General features: G+C 38.7%; 1 protein-coding gene across 2 annotated transcripts in view; it reads right to left on the bottom strand.

The window, feature by feature from the left end:
• Positions 1-14,325, bottom strand: part of msh3 (mutS homolog 3 (E. coli)) — a 69,491-nt gene that overhangs the window by 21,378 nt on the left and 33,788 nt on the right. For both annotated transcript variants that reach the window (XM_088335108.1, XM_088335109.1), the window contains exons 17-19: positions 12,768-12,882; positions 10,646-10,803; positions 1,524-1,710 (exon numbers count right to left, since the gene is read on the bottom strand). In XM_088335108.1, coding sequence (XP_088191234.1) covers positions 1,524-1,710; positions 10,646-10,803; positions 12,768-12,882 — 460 coding nt within the window. The remainder of the gene's footprint in view (positions 1-1,523; positions 1,711-10,645; positions 10,804-12,767; positions 12,883-14,325) is intronic.

Consider the following 14,325-nt stretch of genomic DNA (forward strand, 5'->3'; position numbering starts at 1 on the left):
GTTGGGAATTTTATTTTGCAGCGGTATCACAGTGCAATAGACATTTTATGTTACTGTTGACTGGTCTTTCAGTCTTGGTGGAAATTCGGATGGACCTTGCAAGCTGATCATTTAATCCTTGACTTCTGTGAGTTGACTTTGGTCACCTACAGGGAGCCAACATTTTGTCTGACATCTTGCTGCTATAGTTAAACCCAAAAAGTTGTATTTTTTAATCCTTTTTTTTCTTTTTTTTAATCGTTTGTTTGTGTTTTTTTAATTTTTTTTCCTATTTTCTTCTCACTTTTTGACTTTTATTTTATTTTCATATCTTTTTTTGTTCACACTTTTCATCGCCAAATTCAAGCACGTTTTAGGACTTTCAATGCCAATTTGATCAGTATCATTAAAAGATAATCTGGTGTGAATGGTTTATTTTGAGGAGCAACAGATAAATGTGTGATTTATAAATGTGATATTTAATCTTGCATGTGCATTTATCATGACAAATGCTTATTTATATATTTTGTTAATTGCGGATATACTGTATTCGTTTTTTAGACAAATCTCTTCCTATTTGTGAAAAAGTGCCCCCCTCCTGATTTCTGTGTTTTGTGCATCACTTACAAATGTTTCAGATCATCAAACATATTTAATATCACAAAGAGACAACCAAAGGAAAGACAATATGCAATTTTGAAATGCAGATTCCATTTATGAACACAAAAATTTACACATGGTACTTTTTGGAAGGTGTGCAGCACGTAATATCTGGCGTAAAAATGGCACAGCATTTGACAAAAAGAACATAATGCAAACAGTAAATCCTGGTGGTGGCAGGGTGATAGTCTGGGGCTGCTTTGCTGCCTCAGGACCAGGACAACTTGCTGTGGTTGACGGAAAAAACAATTCTGGTGTTTACCAGAAGATACTTAACGAGACGGTGCAGCCATCCGTTTGTGCCCTCGGACTTCAAGCACTCTTCAATATGGCAGATTTGTAAAGATTTTGCGAAGAAAAGCGGGCTGAAAAACCTCCACAGAATTGTAAGATATTGATTACCAATAATTGTTTGATTTCTGCTGTTAGGTTCAGGGGGCTATTACTTTTTCAGGTTTTCATTTGTTTTTGCCTCAATAAATGGATTTCAAAACTGCATTCCGTCAAAACAAGCGCTAAAACGTACAAGGAAACATAAAAACGACAGCGTTTCAAATTAACTAGAATGCACCATTTTACTGCCCGGCCTTTTTGAGGTTTTTGGTACCCGTAGCAGCAAGCTGGTAGACAATCATGTCAGCTCCATTGAGGTGAGGCTCATCTTACGTAAAATAGATGCTAAATTTTCAACGAACAAGTATTTTAAAAATGCTTATTATATTTCATGTTATATTTTGTTTAGTTTTAAAACAATTTTGGTTTCATCAAATGGACACTTTTATACCAAATGGAAATGCTAATTAATACACACTGTCCCTTAAAGTAGGGAAGAAAAAGGGAGTCAAGTGGCCTTCAACTGCCAGAGTTATCAAAACCACACTCACCTCCTTGATGAAGTAGTCAAGGGTAGCATATGCAATGGCAATACCGTCGTGGGTGCTGGTACCCCGGCCCAACTCGTCCAAGATGACGAGAGAACGTTCGGTCGCACGAAATAAAATCTCGGAGGCTTCCGTCAACTCCTCCATGAAGGTGCTGCAGCCTTTGAAGATGTTGTCCGAAGCTCCCATTCTGACCGTCAAATACAAAGAAGTGAAAGTGTCAAACCTAGTTGGCTTAAACGTCCGAGTCAAGTTAAAAAAATGTATTTTTACTCCCACAAACTGCAAAAAGACAAAAAAAAAATGAGAGAAGTAAAATGGTGCCCTTTGGTCACTTTGAGGCTTTGTATTCTTTCTTGTGCTATTAATCTCTCTTTATCGGTTGCACTATACAACACAGCAACAGCTAGTGATCAAATAGTACACACAGTTCCTTTAAAATGCCAGATGCTTGAATTCTCATCTTGAAAAAAATACTGTACACCTCACACGATATAAACATTGATATATTTGATAAAGGAAAGGAGATTGCGTAGGATGCCAGTTTGTTGTTTGGCCTATTATTGTGGCCGGTTGTTCGTTGTTTTGACTATCATGAACTGTTTTCATCGTTGACACTATTGGCCAATCATGTTGCTGTTCTTTGATTCCCACACACTTTAGGGCAGGATCTGCTTTTGTAACCTAGCAGGTTTATTTACCAGAAAGGACTTAAGGGAAGGCCTTTAGAACAATTTGGAGGTCTGAGCTCTTCCCTGGTTTCCTTGCAAGTTCAACATTCATTGATGTCTTCTCTCCGTATCTTGAGTGTCTACTAAACTTTAAGCTAATCACTAGTTTAAATGGAGTGTGTATTTTTTGTCATCTAGATGCAGATGTATTGTGTCATACTACCAGAAACTAGTGCATATAAAGTACAAGAATAATACAAACTACAGATGCTCGAAGTGACAAAACTGCAGTATTTTTTCATCTCATATGTTCTGCCCAAACTTTCACAAGGTTTTTATTTTGGAAGGGATAACCTCAATAACACAATTCAACAATAATAATTATACAATAATCAAAGCCGCGCCGCCGCCGAGCGGCAGCCTTTCCGGCACCTCCCCTGTTATCTCGCACTTTTTGTGATTTATTGTTTTATTGTCTTCTTCTGTCTTTGGTGTTTTTTGTTCCGTTTGACAACTACACTTTGGATTACTTCTATCCTATGGACATGGGTTTTAAATGGACAAAAATGCGTTTATTCGAGGAATCAACTCCTTGCCCTGATGAATTCTCGTACCGGCGTGATGAGGGGGCCTATAGTGGATGGAGAGCCGGAGCTAGCTAAGCAGCTAGCCGCGTTATAAGTCTTCGGTACCGTACGTAATCATGGTAAATGTGAACTCTATACCAAATAAGACCGACAAACTTGCTGTGCTGGTGAAAAACATCAAAGCGCACAGGGAGTGCAGTTGCTGTGTTTTACAGAAACGTGGCTCACGTTTAGCATCGTGGACGATAACGTGTAGCCACCCGGACCGGAGCTATCCGGAGCCAACCGGCTTCAGCGCCGTTAGACAGAGACACAAAAGCCTACGGGAAGCGGAGAGGAGGTGGACTTGCTAACACGAGGTGGTGTATCCCTGGGCACAAAGATTTCCATCTGCCGCAGGGATGTCAAACTTCTGGACTAGCGTGTGACGTCATCCACCCTGCTAGAATACAACAAGCACCCCGAGGGCATCATGTTAATTTGTTAATAAAGTGTGTGAATTTCCCTACGGGGATGAATAAAGTATCTATTTATCAAAAGCAAGATGGTGGACAACCATCTAAGCTCCATCTCGCTGAGCTTCATGTTACGTAAAATGTTGTTACAAATTGGTGCGTTACTGCGTTATTCCACTACTTAGAAGGGGACTAAAAATCCAACCCGACCCACGGGTACAAAAGCCCAAACCAGCCCGAGCCAGACTGAAGTAAACCCAAAGAAGCACTTTGGCGCTTAAGTGCGTGCTTCAGTTGAAGTACGCTCCGGGCAGAAATGTAGCTTCGGGTTTACTTCAGGCTCGGTCCCTCAAATCAAGAGTGGGCCAAAGTGCAGGCCGAAGTGTGCTACTCAAGTATTAGTAATTTAGAATATTACTCAAGTAGAAATAAAAAGTAGTCATCTAAACAATTACATCAGTAAAAGTAATTGTGCCAAACAGCGTGCATTCTGTGCAGATCCTACACTTGGCTCCCTGTTAGCTTAAGATGTGATTTTAAGGTTCTGTTGGTAGTATACAAAATCATGCATGGACTTTCTCCCTCATATCTTTCAGATTAAATTTCCCCCCATGTTCCGGTCCGGAGCCTTCACTCTGAAAATGCTGGTCTACTAGTGATCCCAAGAGCCAAGAACAGATCCGCAGATTCGAGAGCGTTCTCCATTCGGGCCCCAGTGCTGTGGAATGCTCTTCCCCCTGAGATTCAATCTGCAACCTTAGTGGGAATGTTTAAAACTAAGCTTAAAACAGACTTCTATTCCATAGCATATAAATAACCTATATTTTATGTTGACAATATCTGTTTATTATTTGTTATTGCAACATTCATTGCAGCCTGGTCATCCTGGAAGGGGGAAAACCTCATGTGCAGTCCCTTCTCGAGGTTTCTTCATTTTCCTCACGTTGATGTTTTTGAGTTTTTCCTTACCCTCGTGTAGGTTTTAGATCAGGGGATGGTGCAATAATACTCTGTGGTTTGCAAAAATATGTGGTCTTTGCAGCCCTTCGAGACTTCCTGTGATTAAGGGCTACACAAATAAACATGACTTGACTAGAAGCCTAGCACGACCTAATGATTGACATTTTATGCTTGAACCCGGCCCGAAATCCGGGCCCAAGATCTTATCTTTAACGCTACTTACTAAATGTAGATTGTGAATTGCAGTTTGCTCTCTTTGATTAATGTTTCATCATAATTCACGTTGTCAAATACAACTCTTGATCAGCCAACAACTTTCTTTGAAAGGTGGGCATGTTTATGTATAGCGACAAAGAACAACTGAATACAGTTATGACAGTGCTGTTTCAGGCATACGTGAACGCTGAATTGATCTTCATGGAGATTCTCTATCGTACATAATGGCCTCTAAGTCAAATTTACAACTATAAAATAAAAGAGTGAAATCAGGGGGTCAGGTTATATGCACAAATTTAGTTGATTGTCATCAGCAGCAAAAGGTAGGCAGCGCATGGGGAAGGGGGGATGGGAGCAATAAACCAACAAAAAATTAATGGGGCAAACGTGGCCAAAGTATGTATGGTAAAAGTGTGCTGAATTTTGGTCAATACACCAAGTCTGGAGAAAAAAAAAAGATTACATCTTGGACAGTATCCCGAAAATGCAGAAGGAGCCCAGAGACAAAATGGATATGGAGTGTCTTGGCTAAGTGTTCGTTTGCAAGCTCTCAGAATTGCACAAGCCGAGAAAGATTCAGGTTTCACTTCTTCCACAGGTTGATGTACACATTTATTTTTAATTTATTTTATTACGCAGCTATTCTAATGTATTTTTAAGGTGTCAGCCTTTGTGCGAGAATATATGGTAATTTATAGCTAGAGAGTTAGCAATAAGAAAAGTGCCACACTTTGGTGTCAGTAATCTGGGGGTTAACTGAATTAATTTTTAAATTATGTCACTTGCAACTGTAATTATTTCCCGTTTGTCAGTAACCCGCCCAACACTGGTTGTGGTTGGCGCGATGTCGTCTTTTGTCCAAGAGGTAGAGCAGCGCTCACAAAAATGACAAATGTGAAAATCTCAATGAATTGTGCAAATATGAACATGTCGCCATGGTTACGCCAGACACGACACGAAAGAAGCGCGTGGCAGGCATGCTGCTGTATTGCATGAGCTCATTTACAGCAGCATGTACGTGCATGATCGGGACTCCAGGGAAATTAGGGCAGATCTATACATTGCGTGTGTGCCCATTCCGATCTGCCGATTGCAAAGTATTCCTGAACGCTCGTGCCTCCACAGGCAACAGAGTACGCAAACTGCCGGCGTCCAGCTGGTACTCTTGGTTGCGGCCAAGAGGGCAGATTGTGCTCCATCTATCATCGCTTTGCAGTCATTGTGCTTCGCCACATCTCAATTGCTGAAAAAAAAAAAACGCCCTTATTTTAATTACCAATTCCTGAAGACGCAGGTTGAAGTTGGTTACAATTACGAAGGTTTTTTTCGCTCATGTGTTAGTGGATATTTTATCTGGTATCGAGTTCCATCTCAAAACTTTTGAAGATGACGGATATATTTGTTTATTGGATATTATATATAATACCTTAACTGAAAATAATCCAATTGTTCTGGTTTGCCCTCTGATGGGTTTACAGTAATCCTTTATTTTTTGCAAGCTTTGCGTTAAAAAAGTGCCGCGGTATTCAAAACCCACGAAGTAGAAACATTTATGTATTGAATATCAGTAATATATAATATATATGACCTAAGAAAATAAAAACTAAGATCTATAAATAAAAACTTTACTGTAAGAAAGCAATGCAGAGCAGCGGTTTCCCACAGGTTGCATCTCCAGGTTATCTGTTTTATCGGTAAAGAATCGGGCATTGGTGAGATACAAGCACAGCAGAAGGTCGGACCTTCAGCATTGCTATTGCTAACCCTTCCAACACCGCTTCAGTCTCTTCCCGGACCCGATAACAACCCACAGGGCACCCGCTGGTGAGCAGCATTTGTTGGGCCCTTCTGACTTTTCTCAGAGTCCGGTTTAACTGATTAATTTTGTTTTTAATATAATGAGCCGCTCAAATACTAGCTGTCACCGTGCTTCGGAGTTTGTTTTTGGTTGATGGACATTTTGACTTGCGTGCACGCCCCGCTATTTAACAGCATACACCAGCCTATCACAGTCCTGCACACAGTCAACGCCCACCCTATACACACAAAAAACCTTCCACCTCCGCGATAGCATTTGCTATGTGTTTTCTGCGACATAAAAAACAATGCACAATGAAAAAAGTATTGAAACCTTGAAAAGTTAACCGTGACACAACGAGAGATTACTGTATACTGTTAATATTGAACACCAGCAAAGGAGATCGGATAGGATGCCAGACCGTTATTTTGAAAAATTATGCACACTACTTTTTGTGGTTTTGACTATTCGGAACCATTTAGATCATTGTCACAATTGACCAAGAATCTTGCTGTTCTTTGATACTCCAAACCCTTTAGGGCAGTTCTGCTTTTGTATCAGGGGATTTAATAAAAACAAAGGGCTCAGGAAGGGCTTTTAGAGCAGGTAATTATTTCTTATCTGAGTTTTGGGTTATCTTCTCTCTTCTCTTTGCACGTTCAAATTCCATTGATGTATTCTTTCCTTATTTGGAGTGTCTACTAAACTTTAAATTTAACAACATAAAAACGTGATAGTCTCATTCCATCAAAGATTAAAAAATTTGAAGTATTTTGTATTTGGTCCTATCATAAAAAAACTACAAAATATCAGCATCAAATGCTTAATCTACGAATATTGCAAGTATAGCCTGTTCAAGTGTGTGCTCGTTCATTCTCACAGTTGCCAACAAAACTGCAAAGAATGAACACCCAAGGGCAAATTGAAGACGGAAATGATTAAATTAGAAGCAGTCTTGGACAACAATCATTGCTGACTTACAAAGTACAAAGCGAATGTTCTAATACATTTCGGTAAAAGCAATAGCAGCAAAAAAACATTCTTCCTTCGCTTAAAATTCAACCAGAGTTCCCCAAGTGTACTAAAGTGAGAATGGGAGTACTATTTTTGTTGGCCAGATAAGGGGCACATGATGCACCTTTTATGCTGTATTTTTCAATCCTCAAAATAAAAATATCAAAAATTTGATTTCTTGATTGCATTCCTTTTATTTCATCAAAACAATAAAACATTATTTAATTCATGAATAAACTCGAGGTGGTATCATACAGAATGTGCTGCCTCCAACCAAATCATTTTGATAGTAGGCTAATATTGATACATACAGCATGTGTTGTGTTCATTATAAGTCCTAAATGAGGCTTTTATTTTTGGGAGATTCTTGACAAATGTATTTTTTTTTGGTCCAAGATTTTTTTATCAAAGATTATTGTGGTCAAATAATACATTTCTTCAGTTAAACTTTCATATTAAGGCAGACACCTCAAACTAATCCTAAGGGCCGTAATTGGCCTCTGAAAATTCTGCATTAGCGGTTATTGCTTTACTTTGACCCACTAAATGTATTCACTGCAGAGAGTAAACCAATGTTATATAATACTGTGATCACTTCACATTGCTTTTGTCAGCGTTGCAAACTCGAGTCCAAATGTGCGAGAGCAGTTTTATTCTCGGCGGTTGATTCTAGAAGCACACACGCTGCGAAAGGCCCAAGCAGATATGTAGGCCGCCTACCAGGAGGAAGAGGCTGTCAGAAAACTGTTAAATTCAGCACCGCGCGGCTGTTCAGAACAACAAGCGAGGACGATCACGGCTAGTTGACTGCGGGATCTTTTCAAAAAGGGCTGTTGCCTTTTAGCCGTTTCCATAACGACTGCAAGATGGTGCAAGTCTACAATTTGTTATCTCAGGACTTACACGGATGAGAAATCCTACAAAACTACACCAGGCGTGAACATTTGCATCAGTAAGTGAACAAGAAACAAACCCTCCCAGATGTAAACATCAGTGTTGGGCATTTTGTCTCTGGGCTTCAAACTACACAAAGATCTTCTACTACATTTCTGGGTATTGTGCAAGATGTTTTCCTCTTTTCTCCAGGCATGGTGTATTGCAATATAAATTCACACAAATAAAGAGACCAAAGCAAGGCAACTACCTGCTAGCGGGGGCATTAGGGATTCAGTGTCTTGCCCAAAGACACTTCGACATATAACATGGAGGAGCCAAGAATCGAACCTGCGACCTCTTGATCCCAAGACGAGCGTTCTACCTCCTGAGCTAATGCCGCCCCTTAACAAAACGCAATCCTTCAATTCTATTTGCATTTATGCTGCCCCAAACCATGACATTTTCAACAACATTGTTCACTTTAGGCACGGACAAACATCTGTGTACTCCTCACCTGGTTGCTGCCACATATGTTTCACACCATCTGAGCCAAATACATTGATCTGTGTCTCATTAAACAAAGGATATATTTCCAGTAAGCCATAGCCTTTGTTTACACAATAATTTTCATTGTGTCAAAGCAATCATTCTTCAGCGATGCTCAATTGAACATTATAATGATGTTGCTGCAGAAATATGAGGGGTGTACTCACTTTTGGGACATACTGTATGTACCGCACGCTAACGTATTTCTTTATACTGCAAGAATAAGAGTGTGATAGTGAGGGGGATAAAAAATTCCAAGCTGCTGCACCATTTTAAAAATCTGTTGATAATCAATCATTGGGATCATCTCAGACAAGGTAGCCCATTAGACACCCACACAGACGTTTCATTATCCACACTCGCCAAATCGGCTCATTCCAATTTCTTCTATAAAATATTCCTACCACATCCATCTCCCTTACACTTAATAAAGCAGGAAACTTGCAAAATGAAACGGCAATGTTACACATATTGCTCATGGGAGAGGGGCTTCTGTGGGTGCTTCTTATCAATACGAACTTTTCTTTGTACCAATTAGAAAAACAATAGTTAGAGAATACAAATGTGGGAAGCGAAAGCAGGGTGGCACTTTTCACCCAGGGGATGCTAATGAGCTCTTTGATGCAATTTTCTAATAAAAAGGAAATTCTAACCTCAACCCTAACAAAATTAGTAAGCCAAACAACTCAGAAATTTCTTCTTTCGAGTGCAGAAATAATTGTGTTCATATGCTTAAGCTTAAAACACACTTCTATTCTATAGCACAAGGGTGGCGAACACGTTTGACACGGAGAGCCGAAATTTTTAACTGAGCCACACTGCGCTGATCTGCCATGACAGACACACACACAATTAAAAACGTATTATTTCTCATAACACACTCCTCTCCTTACAATACAACAACTATTTTCTTGTGATGATTTCAAAGAAAGTGTCCACCCTCAATACACACAAAAAAACTAAACATGAAACAAGGCAAAGATTCACAATATATAGAAAATATGATGAGGCAAAGAGCCGCATGCGGCTCTAGAGCCACGTGTTCGCCACCCCTGCAATAGCATATGAATAACCTATATTTTAAGTTGACAATTTCTGTGTATTATTTGCCTTTGTGTAGGTTTCAGATCAGGGGATAGTGTCCTAATAGTCTGTGGTTTGGAATAATCTGTGGTCTGTGTAGCCCTTTGGGACTCTTTGTGATTAAGGGCTATACAAACAAACATGACTTGACTTGCTAAACCAGGGATGTCAAATCCTTTGAAGACTTTTTTGATGCCTTTTGAAATCAAATTTAAGACCAAGTCAAGAAAAGAGAACACAATTGGAACAAACAAAACCAAAAAAACCCACAAATGTTTCTTGTTCTGTTATTGTGGTCACACAATGTTGCCACAAAATTGAATCTGTGAATTATATAAAATGATAGTTCATAAAAGATCTTTATAGATCAAACAAATATAATTCTTATTCGTGCGTTCATATTTTTAAGACTTTCGAAATACTGGATTTAAGACATTTTAATGCCAATTGAGGCCTTATTTTTAGAATAATGACTTCAATGCCTTTTAAGGCATTTTTAGGATCCAAAAGAACACTGCTTAAAATAAGGCTGTAATCAGCACGAGAACAGATCCTTTGTATTTAACTTGACCATCTCTTGGTATATTTGTCCGACTGGTATGCAAGCAGGTCAATTCAGTTGACAAAGCACCGCAGGAGCAGTTAATGAACAACATTGATTTTTTTTTTATTGTGTTTTAAGAACAGCCTCGTAATGTATGACCTCTCCCATTTCATTTCATTTCATTTATGGTATATTTGGCATTGACAAGGTTCCAGTGATGTGCATTTGTATTGCTTACTAATGTTTTAACAAATACATTGATTGAAATTAACAGATAAAGATGATAAAAGTGTATTTGAAGTAGTCCGGTTAGCTGTGAATGACTAAATTATCTATCAACTGGTATGATACATTTCCCACTGGCACTTCTCCTACCTGGTGTAAATTCCATCCAAAATGCCCAAACGGGCCTCCGAGCAGGGCACGTAGGAGCCCACTTGGGCCATAAGGCAGATCAGGGCCACTTGGCGGATGTAGGAGCTCTTCCCCCCCATGTTAGGGCCAGTGATGATCATTGTTCTTTTTCCTTCAGCCTGCAGAAGTCAGAATAAAATATAATGAAAATATACAGGGCTTGGGAGCAATATGCAGTAAACAGATATTTGGATGCTCAGGCGGCGTTTAAGCTTGGGCTAGCTGCAACAGAAGCCCACTACAAAAAGTGGCTGGAAAACTATTATGCAAATCTGTGTACGACAGCATTAAGATGGGGTGTAAAACATAGGGCTCGTGGGCTGTATAAGACTGGTAACAGATTTAATCTAGCCCACCAGACATTGCTAAAAGAAGCACAAGAGAAAAATGGGGAACATTTTTAAACAATGACCTGTTGCTTTAAGATTGTCCACTGGGTGTCCCTAAAGCCCGGCATCCTCTCCCATAGCAAAGTGACAAGTACCATTTATCAACCATAAGACATTTGAGGAAACATCCATTCAGATTGATTAAAGAATACAACATTTAAAAATATCCGTGGGTGTCTTTGCAGGAGTGCAAAGAAGCTTTATCTCATTTTTATAATAGATATTAAAATACAGGTAATATTTTCAAAAAAGCAGAAACGACTTTTAAATCATTAATTCAATCATTTAAAGCAGGGACCTCAAACTCAATCTAGCTTGGGGCTGCCAGAGCTAGGGTCTGGGGGAGGTTACGCCAAATCACGTATTCCAAAAAAAAAATGGCTGATAAAAAGTTTCAATTTTCAAATATATTTTTTTTATTCCAAACACAAATAAGGTCTAAGAATAAAAACTCATTTGAAAATAAATCTTATCAGTAACAAATTAATCCAAATTCTGCTAGGGCAGCACTTAAAGTGATAGTTTGTATATTCAGTGCATGCTAGAGGCATAAAAATATTGATTGATAGTTAGCAAAAATACATTAATTATCTTTTATATGCGTATTTTTATAAACTAGTAGGTAGAGAAATCTCTATTTATTTTACATAACATACGCCTCACCTACAGGGAGAGGACATAATTATATGCCATCTTGCTGCTCGAGTTGCCCAAAAACCTGGCAAAGGGCTGTGCAGAAAAAAATAGAAAAATGGTGCTTAATAGTCACTTGGAGTCTCCATAAGTTTCATTCTTACTTGTGATTTTTAGCACTCATTTTCAGTTGCACTAAAGAATCTTACAACATCTAGTAGTCAAAAAATACACACTGTCCCTTTAACTTTCTTAGGAAGGCGGGCTGGGGCCTCAAACTATCATCCTTAGGGACTGAAATGGTTCCCGCAGCCGCAATGTTTTCAATCATTAGCACTGTTAAATGGTCAATCTAACATATAGTTAACTTAAATCTAAATGGCTGCTAATCTGACTTTTTGCACTACTGGCAGTTTTTTATAGCTTGCCACTCCTTGCACATTGCTCTCTGCACTATTGCAATTACAGCGTTATTGTTACAGTGTTAATGTTACTGTGTACCTGACTTGTTAACCTGACTGCCCATTTTGCACATCTGGTTAGCTACTCTTCTTGCACTATCGGCACTATGGTAAAATACTATACGTAGCCAAAATACAATACAACTTTATTTATATCTGTACATTCAAGGAAACTGTGGGGGTCAGATGCATCGACATTTCGTTCTGTATACACGTGTACTAGAATGACAATAAAGTAGATCTGAATCTGAATCTGAATCTGACTTAAATTAGTGTTTGTGAGCCGTTTTAGTCACTTTCCCTGAGTTAAATAAACTGGAGTGGAAATGAATTCACACGACACATAATAAAATCTTACAACCCTGAATCCTAATTGTAATTTAAATGTGAGCCATCAAAAAACAGCCCTACAACAAAGGGCCACCCTTTGATGCCATTATTTACTCTTTATTCTACCATGTGAGCTAAAATTGAGTTTGACACCCCTGGCACACAGTACGTGGCTGCTGGCATTTGAATTCAGGAATATAAACATGCAAAGAATTCTGTGTTGTAACTTGAATTACTTTTACATGTTCCTGCTTGTGTATGAGTGCTTACCTTTAGTTTTGTATGATTGGGCACATACTGGCTGTGCTCTCCCATGAGGAGATCAACAGCAGGGTGCCGTCCATCTTTGATCACAATCTGACGCTCACTGTCGGACACCTCTGGCCTGCAATTGGGAAATAAAACACACATGGAGGTCAGCTGACTTTTGAACTTTGAGGCAAACCAGTTATTACTTTTCAAAGAAAACAAAACAGAAGGTGATGGAGGAGAGGTGAAGTGCGATTGAGCAGGGCATCATTCTCAGAGCAAAAGGAAAAAATAGGAATGGTGGTCAATACACATTTTATAGTCAAGCTTAAGTTTTGACAGCACCATCCAGTGCAATATTTTTTTTCATCATTAAAATGAATATTTTATGTGTCTTTCATAAAGAGGAATTCTATAAAATTCTTGCTAATAAATTTGATTTATGTACAGTGGATGGATTATTTATTAATGCAGACGATTACATTGGTGGTGGTAAGCTACAGGGTTTTTACACCTTTTTCATGGCCAAATTAAAACACTTTTAAAGCACTGTCAAAGTTGTTTTTTTTTTCAATTTCTCCAGCGTCTTAGTCTCTTCACCTGTCCTTTAGGGCGCGCCGTTTTACCTGACAAGGCCACACAAACTAATAACAGCTGCCGTTAGTCAATATGGAAGAAGAAATGCAATGGCAGAGCAAAGCCACCAAAACAGGCCTGTCGGCAATATTTTTTAGCAAAATTGTTTTTATTTTGTTTCCATTTAAAGTGTAATCTACAGTATCTAGATTGCCGGGCAACCAATTCAAGCATTTACAAAAACGTCAACTAAAATTCAAGCACTATTCAAACCTTGAAAACAAAACTTTAAAAAGATTTGAAGCACCTGTACGAACTCAAAAGCTACATATCTAGTCAGAGCAGCTCCAGGGATTGCGGACAGGAGTGTCATTTCGTTCATTTTATCAGTAACAGTCATTTAAAAAAACAGCCAGATATAAAACAAAACGAAAAAAAAAATGTATTTACTCCTAAATGCATTGAATATACCAACTAGGGCAGTGGTGTCCAAACCTTCTCTGCTGAGGGCCACATACAGAAAAATTGTAGATTAAAGGGACACCATTTTTGTTTTGTTTTTACTGAATCTTTAGGAGCTGTTCTTGACTGTGGGAGTCAGATCCATCGACATTTCGTTCTGTATACACGTGTACTAGAATGACAATAAAGTAGATCTGAATCTGAATCTGAATCTGAAAAAGGAATAGGCAATAAGTATTTTACCAAGCACACCCTAAGTCTTTGTTCTGGTTACAAAGTCTTCATTTTGGGGTTTTTTTTGTTTAGAAAAAAAAAACCTCAAATATATTTATTAGTGTGTACAACATAACCCTTCCAGCTGAAGAGAGGATGCAAAAAAAATACTCAGCCCCTTGGGATTATTGGATAACCAACCCAAGCTAAAGACAGGATGTTAAAAAGAAGGAACCATGCCCCTTGACTTAATGACTTTAGTTTGAATATATTTAGTTGTGTTGTTTTTCATAAATCAATGTTTGTGGGTGCTTGTAGCTGAAATGAT

Source organism: Urocampus carinirostris, chromosome 5, assembly GCF_059441175.1.
Source record: "Urocampus carinirostris isolate Australia breed hairy pipefish chromosome 5, RoL_Ucar_1.0, whole genome shotgun sequence".
Lineage (NCBI taxonomy): Eukaryota > Metazoa > Chordata > Actinopteri > Syngnathiformes > Syngnathidae > Urocampus > Urocampus carinirostris.